The 21,540-nt window shown below is 36.7% G+C and overlaps 1 protein-coding gene across 1 annotated transcript in view; it reads left to right on the forward strand.

Moving 5' to 3' along the window:
• grin2da (glutamate receptor, ionotropic, N-methyl D-aspartate 2D, a) overlaps positions 1–21,540 on the forward strand; it is a 145,113-nt gene that overhangs the window by 115,621 nt on the left and 7,952 nt on the right. The window contains exons 9-13 of the mRNA XM_067424872.1: positions 891–1,016; positions 1,250–1,479; positions 3,219–3,379; positions 19,059–19,246; positions 20,589–20,821. Coding sequence (XP_067280973.1) covers positions 891–1,016; positions 1,250–1,479; positions 3,219–3,379; positions 19,059–19,246; positions 20,589–20,821 — 938 coding nt within the window. The remainder of the gene's footprint in view (positions 1–890; positions 1,017–1,249; positions 1,480–3,218; positions 3,380–19,058; positions 19,247–20,588; positions 20,822–21,540) is intronic.

Consider the following 21,540-nt stretch of genomic DNA (forward strand, 5'->3'; position numbering starts at 1 on the left):
GGCTCCTAAGCCTTTCCTGTCTAATGGTTTGCCAGCTGATGTACCTTTGGATAATATCATTAAAAAGCTAACAACCATCAGTGTTTGTAATGAAATTTTATGACAAAGAAATTTATGAAATTTCGTATAACAATTTTAATCCTTGCATAAAAAATAAAATAAAATAAAAAACTATTCAACTAGCCTAATTGAACACTGGGTGTATATTACAACTTCGGAATTATATTCGGATAGACTGACATATAAAGAAGCTTTTTTTCACAGTGGTGGCCACTAGTGGAATTAACTTTTAATAGTGATAAGGTATAGCTAAGAGTGGTCCAGACCAACCTTACGAAAGTATGACTTAAAGAAGGTATTCTTAACTAAGTTCGTTTCGGGAAACACATATTAACGTTAAGGGATACCTTAAGGTATAACTTAAGAATGACGTAGAGTTAAGAAGGTTTCGGGAAATGCAGCCCTGGACAATACTCATTAAAATCTAGACTATAGACCAGCAGTCGACAACCTTATGGCACATGGAAGAACACAGAAGCACACACCTCCAGTCACGTGAATGGATTGTCGGATCTGCGTAGTAGCGCAGGTTAAAATGTCACACTTTAATAGTATTGATAGCAGCTAACCTAGCTGTGTGACTAAGAATGATTACCTCAGAATGTACGTCTGCATGCACGTTTGAGGCACTTGATTTTAAATGAAATACATTCACCCGTCTGTCACATGCCTGTGGTTATCCACGTGTGCCATGGGTTGCCGACCCCTGCTTATTGGCAGAAAATACAAAAACTTTACTAACATTATTATGGAGCTCAGAGAAAAATATGATGTGACCAAAGGGGTGTTTGGAATGTCATCTGTTGATTTGTTTTTTTCCACTATTGTAGAGCCGTACAGCCCAGCTGTGTGGGTGATGATGTTCGTCATGTGCCTGTCTGTGGTCGCTGTGACCGTTTTTATATTTGAGTTCTTCAGCCCGGTTGGATATAACCGAAGCTTACAGAGCGGAAAGAGTATGTTGTTTCTATATTCTAAGGTTTTGCTCTAGGCACTTTCTTAAATGCAGTCAGTAATTAAGGACTTGTTTACAGATGGTTATTATCATTGTAAGCATGTTCCACAATTCACCTCGAGCTATCTTCTCTCATGTGTCTTACTGCCGTCTCCCCTTGCACTTCCTGTTATCAGCATCTATGTCATAATAAGACATAGCTCATTTGGCCTTCCTGTGTTTTTCTTCTTCCAGAGTTAGGAGGTTCGAAGTTCACCATAGGGAAGTCTATTTGGCTGCTATGGGCTCTGGTGTTTAATAACTCTGTTCCGGTGGAAAACCCAAGAGGCACCACCAGTAAGATAATGGTGCTGGTCTGGGCTTTCTTTGCTGTCATCTTCCTAGCCAGCTACACTGCTAACCTGGCTGCTTTCATGATCCAAGAAGAATACATCGACACTGTGTCTGGCCTCAGTGATAAGAAGGTAGACAAGGATTTCATTCATTAGTAACAAATTCCCCTCTTTTCAGCTATTACATATTATCATTATCTATTATCATTGTCTATTATCAATTTGTACTTTTGTTTTTGAAACTTTATTGTAAAAATGTTACCTGATGTATAAGTGTATAATTATTTATCACCTTATATTATTACCTAACACTAATCCTCATTATCCTGCCACTATGGAATATTTAATAGTTTCTGCCTATTTTAAGGTTTCCATTACCATTTAGCACTAATTTACTGGATAGTGATAGATTATGGTAATGCCTAATATTGTGATGCCTAAATTCAACAAGTAACTATTTCCTCTAGTTATTAATGTTTGGTTATATTTATGCACTTTTATAGTATTTATAAATGTATTGAATTAGAATGTTTTAGTCATTTTAGTACTTAAACTTATCTCAGTTAGTTGTCATCTCAACATTTCAAAATTTATTTTAAAGGGACACTTTAAAAAAATAATAATAATAGGTTCATTTTTCCAACTCCCTAGAGTTAAACAGTTGAGTTTAAAAAAAAAAAAAATTATCCATTCAGCCGATCTCCGGCTCCTTGAGGTACAACTCTTAGCATAGCTTAGCATAGACCATTGAATCTGATTAGACCGTTAGCATCTCGGTCAAAAATTACCAAAGACTTTCACTATTTTTCCTATTAAAAACTTCTCTTCTGTAGTTGCATTGTGCACTAAGACCGACAGAAAATGAAAAGTTTCGATTTTCTAGACTGATATGGCTAGGAACTATACTCTCATTCCTGTGTAATAATCAATTAACTTTGCTGCCATACCATGGGTGCAGCAGGCGCAATAATATTACACAGCACCTGAAAACAGGCTAACTTTCCTCAACATAACCATGTAAAAACAGTTTTAATATTTTAACACTGGTTCTTAAGCCATAAAAAAAATACTTTATATATAGAAAGACGGTGCACTCATATCACGAATGGGAGAAAGCGCAATGCGCAGTATGGTGGAATAAGTCCCGCCTTCTAAATAAAAGAGCCAATCACTGATTAATAAAGTCATTGTGTCACTGGAGCTGCCGTTTGAAGCTCCAGTTGCAATAGAAACAGTCAGTGTTCTGAGACGCACACTTAGGAGTGCGCATGTGCATTGGCTGGTCCAGCCTAAAAATAAAAAGATTTTAAACGCTATTTGAGCATAAGAAACAGATTTTATTGGTGATTTCAAATATGCAATTTTAACCGTAAGCTTGATGAACAGCTTTGGAGAATTTTGTTTCCCCATTCAAAGAGATAGGAGCTGCACTTGCACTGAATTAACCGCGTTTCAAAGATGGCCACCGAGTAAAATGACTTGACTAAAAGTACTTTGGTAATGGTCACAATTTTAATGTTGGTGTATGCTTGATGTGTACTAAACGGAGCTGTAGTGAAATATTTATGCAAGCTGAAATTGGGATTTATAACAATAACTGACATCTGTAATATGGTCACACACTATTAATCTTTTTAAACAGGTCTCACTTGAATATGAACTAGACATTTGTTTGTGTGGAGGAGTTGGGGCCAAATTATGCAAATAAATCATCGGCCTATAATCACATAAAACAATGATTCGATTTTCACCCCTCCCCCCGGTTTTCCCATCATAGTTAGCCAAATGATTAATTAACTTAAATTTAGAGGCCTTAACTGTAATCTCATATTTCAGAAACCTAATGAAGTATCTCCCACTGTCGTTTTCAGTTTCAGCATCCCACAGAGCAGTATCCTCCCTTACGATTCGGCACTGTCCCAAACGGGAGTACGGAGGAAAATATACGGAGTAATTACCCCAACATGCACCAGTACATGGTGCGGAACAATCAGAGAGGAGTGGAAGAGGCCATCGACAACCTTAAAACCGGGTGAGTGAATGACAACCATTGTTAAAGACAATATAAAAATGACTCTGATTGGGTGAGCCAGGTTCAAAGGTGTATACACACTCTCGGAAGAATCTATAGGTTAAACCATATGCATAAACTCTATCTATAATGATACACTTTATTTAAAATGAAAATTTTTGCCAAACTGGAGCTTTAATCCTGGCCTTAAATCAGACCACAACGAATCAAGATGTTCTTTTAAGCAGTGAGGGGAAACAGATGTCCTTACAAGTAATTGACGGTTATGGGTGACATGATGGATCACAACAGAGGCGTTAATTATTTTTTTGGCTGTCGCTTTTCTTCTCCATTTCGAAGAAGGGTGTGAAGATTGACTTTCATCCTTGGTGCTATGTCACTGGAAAGACCAAACATTCAGCCAGCATTACTATCACCACAGGATACTACTTGCCTAACTTGATTTGTCACAGTTCTTCCGGGGAAAGCAGGGTTTTGATATCTCTCGCTTACTTTATGGCAGAAAATGTACTTAATTTATTTACATTTACATTTTGATTTAATTTATTTATATTTTACATTAATTCATGTAGCAGAAACTTTTATCCAAAGTGACTTATTTGTGAGGAACATCACAAGCAATTTTTTTTTACGATGCAGTAACTAGTTACACTACCGTTCAATTATTTTGTTGTTGTTCCTTTTTTAAAGAAATAACTTTTTTCAGCAAAACTGCATTCAATCAATCAAAATTAAGAGTAAAGTCTTTTACTTTGTTAAAAGATTTCTCTTTCAAATAAATTATGTTCTTTTGAACTTTCTATTCATCAAAGAATCCTGAAGAAATCCACAAATATTAAGCAGCACAACTGCTTTCAACACTAATAATAAGACAAAATATTTCGCCACATTCGCAATTTTCACCATATTCAAGTTGCCTATCCTTTACCATCACAGGAATAAATTGCATTTTAAAATATATTTAAATATATTAATACAGTAAGTAGTACTGCTCAATCAGAGGCAGACAGTATTGAAGTATTATTACTTTCCAAGTAATTTTGTTTTTCAAGTGTACTTTATCAGTGTTCTTCTTTGGAAAACTTTTACTTCAAAACATTCCAAAACATAATATTGTACTTTTTACAGCATTTTCATTTTAAATATAATTTAATACTTAATTACATAAAAAATGTAGTACTGTATACCTTTACTCAACGTTTTACTTTGTAGTGCATGTAAATGTAGTGCAGTAAAAAGTATGACATTAAATGTTATGCTTTGGAATGCAGAAAATCTTGTTTTCTTGATTTACCGTGAGTACGATGTTTTTACATGCTTTAAGTGTCTCATAGTACTGCCGAACGAACACACAGATAGCATTATAACATAACTTTCAACAAACAAAATGTATATAATATTATAAAACAGCACAGTGTTACCCCACATATGCATAAGTGAAAAAGCAGCTATCTGTGATATAAAAGTTCCACGAAATCAAGGTATTATCAAGCTACGCCTTTGTTTTGAATAAGCGACCTCTAGACATCTAAATTACATATTGTGGCTTTAATCTAGTTGCTCTCAAAACAATTAACACATCACAATCTAATGTTGATGAAATGGTTCAATATTCACCGCATAATGAAGCACTGCAGTTTATTCGAGTTTAAAATAAATGCTATCATCAAATATGTTTATTCTCTATGGTTTTCAACTATTTATAACATAGTTATGTTTTTATAACATGACCACATAACATTACATACACAAATATGCAGCAAACATTTACTCCACATGCCTCTTCCATTGTGGTCGGTAGTATTGTTTAACAATGAAATGCTCTTATTCCAATGAAAACAAATATTATTATTTTTTTTTATTTTTTTTTGCGACTTTAAGGCTTTCTCAAAACTACAAATGAATATGGTATACTGCATCTGGAAAGTATTCACAGTGCTTCACTTTTTCCATTTATTTTTTATTTTTTATGTTACAGCCTTATTCCAAAATGGATTAAAAATGTCCTCAAAATCATACAAACAAAACCTCATAATGACAATGTTAAAGAAGTTTGTTTGAAATCTTTGCAAATTTTTAAAACTAAAAACCAAAAATCACATGTACATAGGTATTCGCAACCTTTGCCATGACACTCAAAATTGAGCTCATGTGCATCCTTTTTCCACTGATTATCTTTAAGATATTTCTAACTTGATTGGAGCCCACCTGTGGTAAATTCAGTTGATTGGACATGATTTGGCAAGGCAGACAACTGTCTTTATAAGGTCCCACAGTTAACAGTGCATGTCGAGGCAAAAACCAAGCCAGTATGTCCAAGGAATTGTCTGTAGACCTCCAAGACAGGATTGTATCGATGCACAGATCTGGGGAAGGGTAAAAAACAAAAGAAATCTGCAACATTAAAGGTCCCAATGAACACAGTGGCCCCAATCATCCGTAAATTGGAAGTTTGGAACCACCAGGAGTTTTCCTAGAGCTGGCTGCCCAGCAAAACTGAGCGATTATAGGAGAAGGGCTTTAGTCAGGGAGATGAACCCGATGGTTACTCTGACAGAGCTCCAGAGTTTCTCTGTGGAGAGAGGAGAACCTTCCAGAAAACAGTCATCTCTACAGCACTCCACCAATAAGGCCTGTATGGTAGAGTGGCCAGAAGGAAGCCACTCCTCAGTGAAAGGCATATGACAGCCTGCCTGTAATTTGCCAAAAGGCACTCAAAGGTCTCTAAGACCATGATAAACGAAATTCTCTGCTTTGATAAAACTGGTTGAACTAGTCTGATTGAACTCTTTGGCCCCAATGGCAGCCGTCATATCTAGAAGAAAGCAGGCACTGCTCATCACCTGGCCAATACATCCCTACAGTGAAGCATGGTGGTGGCAGCATCATGCTGTGGGGATGTTTTTCAGAGGCAGGAACTGAAAGATTAGTCAATCTTGAGGGAAAGATGAATGCTGAAATGTACACAGCCTTGATGAAAACCTGCACCAGAGTGCTCTGGACCTCAGACTGGGACAACAACCCTAAGCACATAGCCAAGATAAAGGAGTTGCTATAGGGCAACTCTTTAAATGTCCTTGAATGGCCCAGCCAGAGCACACACTTGCAAATAATGAATTTAAAAGGGCTGTGTGATAAATCTAAATCATAATAAAATCGCGATTTGAGCATGCACAATTTTTAAATCTCGAAATCATAATAAAATCAGGATTTGAGCATGCGCGATTTCTAAATTGCTTCATAGCACGATTTTTTTCCGCGCTCCTGGCCCCAACCTCCGAACCAATCAGAATGCAGCGAACCTAAATTGAGCGCGAGAACGGAACAGACCAGTCAAAACATATCAACATATGAAATTAAAAAAAAATATTATAGGCTAATATTTAAACAAAGCCTAACTAAATAGGCTATGTTTTCTTTAACCCATGGCCGACAAAGTCGGCGCATTCCGATGGACATTGTCCTTTATGACAGGGGATATAACTCACAATACAATAGACATTTTTAACCATACAGATAGTGCAAGACATAATTTTAAACTATAAACTGTCTACTTTTATTTGTGTACACTCACAAAGGCCGTTCATTGAGAGAACGGATTACTTTGCATGCACTCACTCCAAACACTGTCTTCATATCAATCATTTATTTTGTTTTTGTTTCTAAATTCAGTTCATTTTTCTAAAAAACGAAATTCAAAGCCAAAATAATGGAAAAGAAAAAAACCTTTTGAGTTACCACCATGCGAATTTAAACATTTCGTTCTTTTAATTTTAATTAATGTGTGGATAACGCCTATCCTTTCATTAAAAATAATGGCTATTGCGGTGCTGAGATATACACAAACTTACCCATTTTGTAGAGTTTAGTCTGGGTTGTTTCTTTGTTGTTGTTGATTTGTTGTTTTGATTACCCACATTAATCAGTGATGCGCTGGTTGACCCAAAATGAGCAGGTGCCTGTGGTCACCCACGGTTAAGAGTCATCCAAAAATATTTGTAATGATATTCTGGTCGTGGCCCGTCGGGTCGTTTGAAAAAAAGATGCCAATTAAACCTTGTAATTTATAAAGTAGCCTACTAGACACAATTTACTATGAAATACATTAGAAAGTCCTCTGTGAACACATCCTCTGTGTTCCAGCATCAAGTGTGCTAGTGAGCCACATTCAACTCCACTGGTCGTGTCAGAGGTGAGAAGAACCCGTCTCAACCCAGGGACGGTTGATTCAATGTTATTTCTGCACAGTGCGAGGAAAGCTAAAAATAAGTAGGCTAATCTTCTGTTTTAGACCACCAACAGCACCTTATAGTCCTTTTAACCCCTTTCCTGACGAGGGTCAAAATGCCTGATTAGCAATATCCCACATTGCAATGCCAGTGCACCATTTTAATAGACTCCTTTTAAACGCATAGCCCTGTCAGATTTATGTATTTTCTGAGAGGGGGGTGGGATTAGAGCCCTGCACGAGCCTCATATCAAGCCCGTGTCCGACAGCTTATCAAAATTCTTGGCCCGAGTCTGACTGGAGCCTGTGTTTTATTTTGGTTTTGTTTTTTTACATTGTTACAGCCATTAAAATTGTTCAGTTTTGTTTTTAATGTCAAAGTAGTTATATTTTGTTTTGTTTCTTTATTAAGTTAATTTAGAAAAATGTTTAGAGCAATTTTTTGTTTGTTAAATTTAAGGTTTTTTTTTTAAGTGACGACCAGCGGCTGCCAGTGAGTTAACGGCATGTTTAATCAATTTAGCTTCTCAAATCATCTCTTGACTTACCTTGCCTATGATAAAATCCATATATATAAAACACTTCAAGCATCACAATGTTAGTTAATTTAGTCTACTATTACCTCCACAGTAAAAGGCATTTTTGACGAGCTGAGGCAGGCTGATGCGCTCTCAAACGAAACGATCTAAACAAATAAAAAATAAAAAAAAATGTGCAGGTTGTCTGATACCTTAAACCTCTGCAAAATGAATATAAATCCGATCTTCAATTCCCGTGGTATATGCTCATTTAACGGAGTTCACATTTTTTCAGCAGCTCATTTTAAATTCAAAGACCACAATATGAGAGAGTGACCTAAGCAATGGTAAGATCATTTAGTCTCATTAATAAATATATTTATATATTTTATTTATTTATTTAGGCCATTTGTCTGTTCTAGAGACGTGTTAACTTTTTGATAAAGCTCTAATTGGTTTCCTTTGGAAATATGTTTCAAATTCACACAGAATGCATTTATAACGGTAAAGCATGTCTGTTCGTGTCAAAATCGTGATTAAAATCGAAATCAGAAAAAAGAATAATCAAGAAATCGTGATTGACAATGTTTTTGTTTGTTTTTTTGTGGCCATATCGCACAGCCCTAGAATTCAATTCATTTTGGAATAAGGCTGTAACATAACAAAAAAACAGAAAACGTAAAGCGCTGTAAACACTTTCCAGATGCACTGTAGTAAATACTCATAGACGTGAAATGCCATAGTAACACTTTGGATCTGTTTCCTAGCTTCTCTCAAGCAGCCAAGATTTATTACATGGCCAATTAGGGTGATTCCGGTTACATTTGAAAGTCTGTACCTTCTACATCTATTCACTCCTTGTGTGTTCTCTTCCTTTCTTTTTTTGTGTTCTTACAAATTCTCCTCTTATTCCACTACACCCTTTTCCTCCATTTTACCCATCTCTTGACCCTCTCCTTTCCCCCATTCTTCTGTTGCTATACCCTCTCCTTTTTTTAAACTCACACTCTCCTCCTCTCCCCTCTCTTTCTACCTTTCCCTCTCATTACAACCATTCTTCAACTCTCTCCATTATCTTCACCCTTTTACAACATTCTTTTCCCTTCTAATGCTTTTACTTTCTCTTTGTTTTTATTTGTATAATAATGTTTTTTTTACTTTTGAATAGTTTTTGTCATAGTTTCCTGTGATTTATATAACCCAGCATATACTAGTTTGAGGACAAATTAAATAATTCCATTTGGAATTGAAAATATGAAATATTTTAGTTTGTTGTGTTTGGGAAAAAATGGTACAAAAGATTTTTTTAAATCATCAAAAAGAGCTAAAAAAGCTTTTTTTTTCAGATATATTAAAATATTAGTTGGATCTGTCAACACATTTGATAATTTCTGTACACAATGTTTTGAGAACATTATGCATATGATTTGTAATTTGAATGAAATGAAAACTTACAATCTGTTTAGGACAATTACAAAGTGTGCAGATCACTATGGTAATTGTTTTGAGAGCAGTGATCTGAGTTTGGAGAAGTGTGTCAAATCGACTGATTAAAAACTGTAAATGATGTGCTCTTTCCCAGCACAGATGTATAACGATAGTATAGGATAGTTCCTTTAGGAAATAAGAATAGTACATGGCAAACAATGACAATAATATGATAATAGGCCAGAGGAGAACTGGCACCCCGACTGGGTCTGGTTTCTCCAACGGTTTATTTTTCTCCATCATGCCCTGATGGAGTTTTGGTTCCTTGCCACTGTCGCCTTTGGCTTGGCTTGCTCAGTTGGGGACACTAAAATTATGATCCAAGTTATTCAACAAAATATACAAATAAAATTAATGAATTAGGTCTTATTTAATTCTATAAACTATAATACTAATCTGCAAACATTGTCTCTATATGATAAATTAAAATAAACTGATAACATCACTGTTTTCTCCAGAACGACTGTACAGCCAAATCAGATTCTATTGCAATATTGTCCTGTTTAACACTGTGAAGCTGCTTTGAAACAATCGTCATGGTAAAAGCGCGATATAAATAAAGTTGATTGATTGATTGACACCTGCTTTTTTTTTGTAGTGTCAGCCTCAGACGTCTATGCCCACGGACTGTAAGCTGAAAGTCTAATGCAGATGGCACACAAAATTGGTTTCAAAGCGGTCAACGTGCAACAAAACAAACTGTGATTGGTGACATTACTAACCCTAAAATTTACATAAACCCTGCCCCTGGGAACACGATGTTCCATGTTTAGAAGAGGAAAAGTTGTTGTGTAGAGTATATTTGGGAGTCTGCTCAATCTGGCGCATCCACCTTTTCACATTTATTACAGTATGTAACACAAATGCAATAGCAGGTCATAAAAGCAAGATCACAACATTATTATAACTGTAATTAAACTAAACTATACCTGTTTTATCTTCATGCAGCTTATATTCTCTGTTGCATATATCTTACAACAGTTCCCTTATGAGCAATTTATAGATTATCATGCTGCGAGCATCAGCTCATTAAAGCGGACACATAAAAACAGCACATTTTTGCTCACCTTCAAAAAGTGATAATTTTAATATGCTATAAAAAATTATCTGTGGGGTATTTTGTGCTAAAACATCACCTGCACAATCCGGGGACATCAGAAACTTATTTTAAGGGGTATAAGTAAATAGGGGAATTATAGGACCCCTTTAATGTGTTGAGTTAGTTGACGCCACTCTGCAAACATACCTTTTTTAAAAAGCTTTGCCAGACTTTTGTTATGCAAAGAACATTTGACATGATTAGATTTTTGTCTGGTAGCATTTAATCATTGAAAGAAGCAATTCTCCACTTGTGTATTATTAATTTGCTGCTCTGCATCATAAGATGCCATGATAGTTCCAGAATTATAACATTTTAGTGTGGTGCTAACCCTGGCTCACTGCCCTTGGATCTGTGCACAAGTTTGAGTGTGTGTGTTTATGACTGTCTTAAAACTCAAGTCCCTGCATTATGCATACAAAGGGCATGAATATGCATCCCGTTGCAAAAAAAAAAAGCTTATGCTTGCAGGCTAGAATGTAAAAGACTATGTTCCACCTTTGCAATTTCTCGTGAAGATTTCATCTGTTGTTCATAAGCGCTTGGTTTGTATAATAGTTACAGCCTGCAGAATGAGACTTTCGCTTTCGTGCCGCGTAATTCGAGGCAGGCCTGCCAGCCCTTAAGTCAACAAGCCAAGTCTCCATCTAGGTGCTAGCTGATTCTCAAAGGCACTTGTTTACCTCAGCAGCTTACCTATTTCAGTAGCGCACTGTGGGGCAGTATCCTGCACTATCAAACACCTGTCTGTGTGTGTTCTGTTCGTTTGGTTTCACCCTACCTGAAATGTGTGACTCATTTTCCCCCGAGGGCTCTGTTTTGTCGGATACAACACTTCTGACAAAAGCTGCCACCTTGAATGCTAATGCGGCGCTCGTTGGTCTTAGAGGGCCAAGTTGAGCCTGTTAATAGCCTCAAGGTGTGCTTAGCAGGAGGTTGAAGAGTAGCCAGTAATAAGCTGTCAATTTGGGTTTTTGCTGCAAAGACGTTGGCATGTTACAAGGTGGGAAAAATACGATCAAAGAAAAGAGGCATACCGGTGCACCTGACTCTGATAAGGCACAAAGCTTTCTTGACTTCTGCAACTTACTTTTATGTCTTTACTGTAAAAGACTCACCTGCTAAATTATTTAGCACTGTGAATATGCAGTAATAAGATTAAAGCGTGTTTTTGCCTTATTTAAAAAATGTGAGTGGTGCCTGTGGAATTTTTTTTTTCCACTTCGTAGGCATCATAGGATACTTGCAGCTTGCCAATCTAGTCCCAATTTCAGGTGGTATTTTTCTACATGGGGTTTATTTGAAGACCAGTGTCTGCACAAATTAGTCCTCCTATTATGCCTTGTTCGTTTCAGCAAGGCACGGAGCCAGACAATACCGGCATTCTTTGGTGCTATTCTGCAAAGTGCTTGTGCGCATATATTATCACATTTAGGGCAAAGAAACAAGACGTGTCCCAGAAAACTCTTGAGGTATTTGATTATCCGACTGCCTGTATATAAAAAAAGCGTATGCATGCACGTAGTAGCTGTTTACTTTAAGCTTATTCATGCTTCCCTTGTACCACATAATTTACTTTTCTTCTTCCTTCAATTTTTTTATGTTTAATGCTGTATTTGTATGTATAAACTTAAAAAAAATAATTGTAATTTTGTTTATTGGATGAATAAAAAGAAGAACAAGAATTTAAATTGTTTTCAGTGCATCTTAAACCGACATGTAATAGTCCATTTTAAAGAGGTACTTCAGCACTGGGAAGATTAATCTGTATTTAAACTGGGTCATTAATGTAGTAGAAATGTAAAATTATTTTTGAATTTGGTGCCTTCTAGACTGAGAAAAGACAGAAAATGTATTTTTGTCTCATGGGGATGAAAGACAATTCCTAGAATGCTTCGCTGCCCTGTGGCGCCACTCCCAAAGCTACCGCTACTAGATTACTGTGACTGAGTTGGAGAACAGACACTACAATTAAATACTGAACATGTCTGTTTATTATAATGAGTGAGTCGCCGAGCGAGTGTCACAGCACAAACGCTGCAGGAGTCAGATTACATTTACCGTCATCAATGAGCTGAATGAGTAGGGGTGTCAACAATAATCGATTCGGCGATGCATCGCGATGCGGGGCATGAACGATTCAGCATCGATGTGGCAAAGTGCCATAATCGATTATGTGCAATTCCCCTTTATTCCACAAGGTGGCAATGTCTGATACCCAATGATGAAGTGACGTTTCACTCATAGTTACCTCTGACAGAAAACGAAACAATAATTATAATCTGCAAAACTTGAAATGGGTTAGTGATTTACTTCAGAGAGCAAGTACTAAACACAATCATATGTTAGTGTCACTGTCTCTTGATGATGGATGTGGTCAAGAAGCTGTCAGTGATCAAAATATTGATTTTGAAGACATTGAAAATGAGTTTGGAGAATATGCTCGAGATCGCGAATATGAGGCAGATGCTGAATCTACTGGTAAACTCTGACGAGGTCATATGATGATGGTATTAAACATCTGCTCAAACTGAATCCTTCCAAGCTCCAAAAGGTAACGAAATAGGTTTTTATTTTATTCTTCTGTAGCTGTTACTCTAAAATCAGGAGTTTTATATATTATCACGACAGGTAGAGGTCTATCCATGTTAAATATAGATCTGGGTCGCTAACGACCTGAATATGTAAGAATGTTTGGTGAAACAGTCATGCATTTAAGGGTTAATTGCATTTTATTTAATTTTATTTAATTACATTTTATTTTATTTAATAACTTTTATGTCAAAGATACAGGAGACACATAGCAGCCAATACAATCTGTTGTTTAATATCTGCTTGTATTGCATCATGACTGATGAAAAATTTGCTTTGTGTGCTGTAGAATTGTGATGCATCACAATGCATCGTAGAATCGAATTGAATCGAATCGTTACCTGGTGAATCGTAATCGAATCGAATCGTGAAGGCAGTGCCAATGCACACCCCTATGAATGAGCTCTCGTGATGAGAGCTGAGGTAATCGTGACCATGCTCGTGGCATAGATTCACAGCGCTTGTTCAGTCTGGCGCATTTTCAGTTCATGCCTTTTGGAAGCTTAACTTTCATAGAAATTAATTTGAGAAGTTAAAACACTTACATTGCTCAGCATAGCTCCGTTTAAATGAATGCCTGAGGCTGCAGCTGCGAGCTGAGCTGTGAGTGCGATCTCCCATCCCCCATGCGTGGGTTCAAAACATGCGGATTGGCTCCCTCTGCTGGCTGTAGTCTTTAGCCTTTGGCCAAAAATTCCTCCGATGATGCAGATATAGTCAATTTGCGTAATCTGAGGAAGAAATAAAATGCATAAATCTCTTGTCTCAGGGGGATATGAGTGGGGGAAGCACAATAATTTGAATATACTCCAGGGTTTCTTCTGATACAAAGCCATATGCTAATCGCTGAAGTAACTCTTTAAATGTCTGACATAAGCATGTAATAGTCCATCCAGACACTTGATTTTAAATGTAAATCATGTAATACTTCAAGTTCCATGGTCATTGAAACCTTGACGTATGAATTGCGAAATTGTGATATTAACAAAATCCAAAAAAGTTATGGAAATTCCTGCAGTGGATATACACTATAATTCAAAAGGGCTGCAGTTATTTGATCAAAAATACAGTACAAATGTTAGCATTGTAACATTTTATTACAATTTAAAGAGCTGAATTTTTTGCAGTTATTACTCCTGTCGTCACACGATCCTTCAGAAATCATTATATGCAGATTCGGTGCTCAAGAAACATTTGTTAAGTGTTGAAACTAGTTGTGCTGCTCAACATTTTTCTGGAAACAGTGGTACATTTTTATTTCAGGATTGTTAATGAATTTAAAGATTAAAGGGTTTCTTTCACACAGTTTCTTTCAAACTCTTGTTATCTTGAGTAGCTATAGTGTAGTATTGCATCCTTCATATTTCCGAAGAGTCTTTAGTTTGATCATATTTATAAAAGACAGATATGCTGTACTGATTCTTTACAAATACAACGAGCTCCTGGAGTTGTGCAGTGGGCGGAGCTAAAGCGTCACGAGCACACACACACACACACACACACACACACATTTGATGCAGGTCACTCACTGCTAGTGGTGAGAAGTTCGGATCATTTTACTGACTACTGATCTGTGAATCTTGTTCAGCAAAATGGGGCGGCAGTGGCTCAGTGGTTCATGTAGGTTGTCTACAAACCGAAAGGTTGGTGGTTTGATCCCCGGTTCCACCTGACCAAGTGTCGAAGTGTCCATGAGCAAGACACCTAACCCCAGCATGCTCCCGATGAGCTGGATGGCGCCTTGCATGGCTGACATCGCCGTCGGTGTATGAATGGGTGAATGTGAGGCAAAAATGTAAAGCGCTTTGGATAAAAGCGCTATATAAATGCAGTCCATTTACCATTTACCAAAATGAAAGAATCTTTTTTCAAGTCATTTCGTTCTTTTAAGCAGTATCTAATTAAAATGTTGCATGTTACATTTTTCAACACATTTAGTACTTTTGGAATAAAAAATAAACTATAAGCTAATGCATGGCCAAACTTTGAGAATAAAAATAATTGATTAATTGCTTAGCTTGCCTCACATCCAGATCCAAATCTTTCTTTCTTTAGTCACTTCACATTTAATCACGTCTGTTCCCTAGAAAGATTAGTACACCTCTCGTGACTTCTGGTTCGAGCCGTTAGTTTTGTCATCATGTCTGTTCTGGGCTGTGACAGCCTCATATGTTATAAATACGTCCTAAAACAGAAAAAGATTATTTCTCTCGAGTCTTCGAGTCATTCGTTCATCAAGTCCCAGCCCCATATAGGAAAGGCTCTCCAGTCCCCGGAAACGGAAGAGATTAGTTAATCTCTCAAGTCTTCTCGTTCAAGTCGTTCTTCGGATCTGACTCTGAGTCTCGTTCTTTTGTCACATGACTGCGCCGGTTCAGTGTATCACAAGTCACAAAATATACAACATGTTGTAATATAGGCCTATTTATTATTATAAAATCATCAGAAGATATGAGCAATAAACTGTTATTATGCCTATCCATTCTAACCAGCCCAATGTGTCCAGGATTCATAGGAAAATCAATTATTAGCTATAGGCCCACTTGCTAAAAAAACTGAAGAAAAACAAAACAAAACTACACACTTGTTTGTGAGGAAGGTTGTGAATGAACTATTTCGGTATCCTACATGGCTGTCACGTCACGTGATAAAAGAACGAGACTCGGACCGAAAGACTAAAGAGAACTAATCATTTCTGTTTCCGGTACAGACTGCATAGCCTTGTCTATGGGGCTGGGACTTGATGAACGAATTACTCAAATTGATGGCTCGAAAGATGAACTAATCAGTTCTGTTCCCTGTCAGCACATATGGGATGTTGCACATGCGTGGTCAACATAAAAATGAACGAATCGCTCTCTGAGAAAACCCGTCGTTCCTCTAGTCATGTTAAAGATTCGTTCAAAATGAACTAATCGTTAATGAACGACACATCACTACTCACTGCCTGCGGTTTCAACTCATGACAAACAACAGGAACAAACAAACACACTTGCAGAACTTAGTTGCTTGCAGCAAAACTGCATCCACTGTTTCCTTAACACTGGGTTTTTAGGGAAGCTGAACAATGTTATTCCCTAACAACCAAAACACACTCCTTTCGTGACATTGTTGATTTCATGGTCTAAAAACTAAATAAAAACGCGCTGCTGGCGGCTTCTGTGACCAAACGAAACTTGATGATGGACGTGCTCTATTTGATGTGCGCACATGCTCAACTGCAGGAAGTGCCCATTACAAGCAATTCCACCCTTTATGAAATCATACGTAGCCTTCATACTTGGGGGGAAAAAAATGAAATCCTGAAGGAGTGTATTTGGCACAGAAATGCTCCGTTTTTTTTGTTTGTTTGTTTTTTTGCATGAGAATCCAACTCTTTAACAGTGTAAACAAGTCAGAATGCATGAAATAGCATTTTAAAAAACTTTACAAGAATGGTATTTATTTGGAATAGGGTTTTTTTGTAACAATGGAAAAGTTTTTACTAGCACTATTAATCTATCATATTTAATGCATCCTTGCTAAATAAAAGTGTCAAAGGGTTAGTTAAACCAAAAATTGTATATCATTAATGACTCACCCTAAGGTCGTTCCACACCCATAAGACCTCCGTTCATCTTCAGAACACAGTTTAAGATATTTTATATTTAGTCCAGTGAGCGTATCCAAGTATATGCACACTATACTGTCCATGTCCAGAAAGGGAATAAAAACATCATCAAAGTAGTCCATATGTGTAGTTAATTAGATCTCTTGAAGCATCAAAAATACATTTTGGTCCAAAAATAACTTATGAATCAGCGTATCGATTCATGATTCAGAATGCGTATCAAACTGCTGAAATTACGTGACATTGGCGATCCGAATCATGAATCGATTCATTGATTCATAACCGTTTTAATCTTTATTTGAGGATTGAAAATAGGGGTGTGCACTGGCACTGCCTTCACGATTCGATTACGATTCACCAGGTAACGATTCGATTCAATTCGATTCTACGATGCATTGTGATGCATCAAAATTCTACTGCACACAAAGCAAATTTTTCATCAGTCATGAGGCAATACAAGCAGATATTAAACAACTGATTGTATTAGTCAGGTCCGAATCTTCAAGATTGTGTAACCCTGTAGGCATTTTTGAGGAAAAGTTGTTATACCACATTTTTAGAAAGTTCAATGTCTCCTGAATAAGGATCCACCGTATAACATTGAAATAAGGGTCCCATTTTCTGGTAATTGTTATCGAGACAATAGGTGCATTAATCACAGCCGAAACACTACAGGTGGATAGGGTAAAATTTTTAAGTTATAGATATCACCATAAAACTTTTCCAGTTTTTCACTTAAATAGAGACAAACATTTTTTGTATTACAAGTTTTCTGAAATGTAATGTTTAAATATGCAAATGAGGCATTATCTATTTAAAAGTGCTAATTTGCATAATCTAAACTTTTATATCGGAATTGAAATCCACAGACTCGAATAGACAAAGTGTAGTGAAATGAACAATTGTGCTTTGTATTGTTGTGTATTTTCTTTGCACTGATCTGAAGGAATACAAGTTAAGGAAGCAAAATAACACAAAATCTCAATTGACAACTGCATTAAAAAACAACAACTGGGTTTTTGGTTGTACTTCAAGTTAAATAGTGCTATGCATTATGCAGGGGTTAATAGTGCATTCGGATCGCCAATGTCACGTGATTTCAGCAGTTTGGCAGTTTGACACGCGATCCGAATCATTGATCGATTCACTGATTTACAACCGTTTGAATCTTTATTTGAGGATTGAACACAAACCCAGAAGAGAAGACAATGCTGAATAAAGTCGTAGTTTTTGTTATTTGTGGACCCAAATGTATTTTGGATGCTTCAAGAGATTCTAATTAACCCACTGATGTCACATATGGACTACTTTGATGATGTTTTCATTAGCTTTCTGGACATGGATATTATAGTGTGCATACACTTGCATACCCTCTCGGACTAAATATAAAATATCTTAAACTGTGTTCTGAAGATGAACGGAGGTCTTACGGTTGTGGACCGACATTAGCGAGAGGAGTTAATGACATAAATTTCCTTTTTGGGTGAACTAACCCTTTAACAAACTACTGGATAAGACAAAGACGGCCCTGTAGAAGATCTTGTGCCACTGCTTGCTGCTTGCTTCTGAAGAATTTCAAGCAGTCACAGAGGCCTACATTAAAGCCAACAACAACCCAAGCTAATGTTTTGGTGGAGCTACATGAAGATGGTTTCAATAGTCCAGCAAATGTTGCGCTATTTCATGTGGTATCACCACATCAACTATGCTCAATAGGGGACAATCTACCTGAACAAAGATGCACCAACTTCCACAGTAAAATAATGTATTTTAGATTTTACTTATTTTGAGTAGAATCTCTATATAAATGATTATTATTTTTAAATCCTTATAAAATAATCTAACTCACAGACAGTTAATTAAAAAAAAATCATGGAAATCCATTGGTCTTTTAAGGGAGATGACAGTAGCAATACAGAACTTGAAAGGGAATAAAAAAGGATAAAGAGGATTTTTTTGTTAAGCCAACAAATGCATGGTGTAGGTGCTTGATTGGCTTCACTGATTGCCCATTACAAACTAGTTAGTTTAGTCATCAGTGTTTTTGTCTTTACATGTAACAATCAATAAAGTGATAATTAGTCATTTAAAGAAATGTTCCCCATGTCTTGTTTTGTTTCCGATTTCCCTTTTTCTCTCTGCAGCAAACTGGATGCATTTATATATGATGCGGCTGTCCTGAATTACATGGCTCGTAAAGATGAGGGCTGTAAAGTAATGACCATCGGCTCTGGCAAAGTGTTTGCTACAACGGGATATGGCATTGCCTTACACAAGAACTCCCGCTGGAAGCGGCCGCTAGACCTTGCCCTGCTGCAGCTAGTTGGAGACGGTAAGGGAATTTCTAAATGAAATGAATATCTAGATACACCCTCGTTTAACAAACTTTTAAGTTAAGAAGTTAACCCTTGCTAATAGTGGTTTGTTGTTTGTTTGTGGAGTTGTAATGCTCAGTCTCAAACCCCTGATTTTCACCCTTTATGAACAAATATATTCATAGTGACTGAGCAGGATTTGTAAGGATTTTTTAAGCGGTGTTACACTTGTTGTTCTGATTCTCTGGGGTGTCTCCCCCTCTCTCCATCCCTCATATGCATACATTCACATGCTTTTCTCCAGCATAACTTGTTTTTCTTTGATGAGACTCTTTGATAAGGAACCTAGTGAGTTGCCCCATAATGATTAAACACTAAATGTGAAAGGGAGCTGGAAGTCTCACTAAAATATAATAAATGAAATTAGAGAAAGTGTCACAGCAAATGAACACAATTATGAATAGCCAAAGGGTCACTTCAGTAAACATTGCGGTAGTCAAACGCCTCGATTTGTAATTTTGATGCGTTCCAATTTGGATGGGTATTTTTTCTCATTAGGGATATTTTTGCTTGTTTGAATAAATAAATATAATGAAAAATATTATGATTTCAGTTCCTATGATTAAATTTCCAATTACCTAAGCCATAGTTCAAGGCCATATTGTCATGAAACATAATTAACCTGTGGGCCAATGCAGTTATTTTTTTGTTTTGTTTCATATGAAAAGAGGATTTAGCCTTATCTCTTTTCCTCCTTCGAAGTGAAGGAATAATCCTCGATATAAAGCAGACATCTAAATGCAAAAGGTTTTTTTATTTTTTGCTTTGTGTTTTTTTTTTTTTTTCCCAGAAACATGCCCTTGTCATTCCTTTATTTTTTCCACAGTGACATTTTCACTCTGATAAATGCACTAATGGCTATTGTTGGGAGGTAGGCCCATCAGTCTAGAGCTTTCATCTCCAAACTACTCCAGGCCTGTCTTATCACAAGAGCCTCGAAAACCAGGCCATTTCAGACCTCCATCAAAGCTGTTATTATCCTCCAGTCTCTCTTTCTCTGCCTCTCTCTTTCCTCCTCCTTGCCTTTCATGATTCTTTTCCTCTCTTTTTTTTCTTTCCATTTTCACCTTTTTGTGAACACAGTGTAATAATAACCGAAGCTACACCAAGCTCTCCACTGTTAGGAGATTTGAATTAAAGACTCACTCTTCCCAACAATACAGTTAGATTCGAGTACTCTTTTAGTTTCCTTGACCTTTTTTTCATTCTGTCTATCCGTCGTGTCCCCTGTTTGTAGGACTGCATATCTTTCATGCTTCTTATCTCCTGTCATTGTGCAAATCTTTTCATTCATTTCAGATGAGATTGACATGCTTGAACGACTCTGGTTGTCTGGCATCTGCCATAATGATAAGATTGAGGTGATGAGTTCCAAACTGGACATAGACAACATGGCAGGAGTCTTCTATATGCTTCTGGTTGCCATGGGCCTAAGTCTGCTGGTGTTTGCATGGGAGCATCTTGTCTATTGGAAGCTTCGCCACTGTATGGGCCGCTCAGGAGGACTTGACTTCCTACTGGCTTTCAGTCGGGTGAGTGACCCAAATAATAGCAGTAATAATATAAATATTAAGGCTATCAGTTGATTTTGTCAAAATGAACTGAATGCATTCAGTTATTAAATCATATTTTTACTTATTGTTCCTTAATTTATGTTTATGGCACTCAGAATGTATAGTTCACATTTTGTTCCCACCAATGACCACAGTCCTCCATTGGTGATTGCATTAACATTTTTATGAATGACAGTGTTCCACTTGAGGATGATGTTTCACGTTTTGAGCTTTAATGATTATTTAGTTTCATTATATTAAGGCTGCAAATGACTTTTATTAAATGTCCCATCTGGGTTTGATTTATGAATAAATAATTTGTAGGAAAATGGTTTTCTTAGTCATTTAGGCTACTGATAAACGACTGCTCTCGTGTGTGTGTGTATGAGAGAGAGAGAGAGAGAGAGAGAGAGAGAGAGAGAGAGAGAGAGAGAGAGAGAGAGAGAGAGAGAGAGAGAGATTTCTCACCCCATTGGCAGATAATTTTGCCTATTTTAAGCAAAAAATCACTTTATTTTGATTTTATTTTCAACAAAACTAGAAAAAATATCTTATGTCGTTTTACTTGTATAGTAAATGCATCTTGATTTAAGAATTGTTATATATTTAGACTAGAAACAAGACAAAATTACCAAGTAAGAAGAGCATTTTTTGCAGTGAAAAAGTTCTGAAGGCTTCCCAATTAATTTTTAAATCAC

Source organism: Pseudorasbora parva, chromosome 19 (assembly GCF_024679245.1).
Source record: "Pseudorasbora parva isolate DD20220531a chromosome 19, ASM2467924v1, whole genome shotgun sequence".
NCBI classification, from domain to species: Eukaryota; Metazoa; Chordata; class Actinopteri; order Cypriniformes; family Gobionidae; genus Pseudorasbora; species Pseudorasbora parva.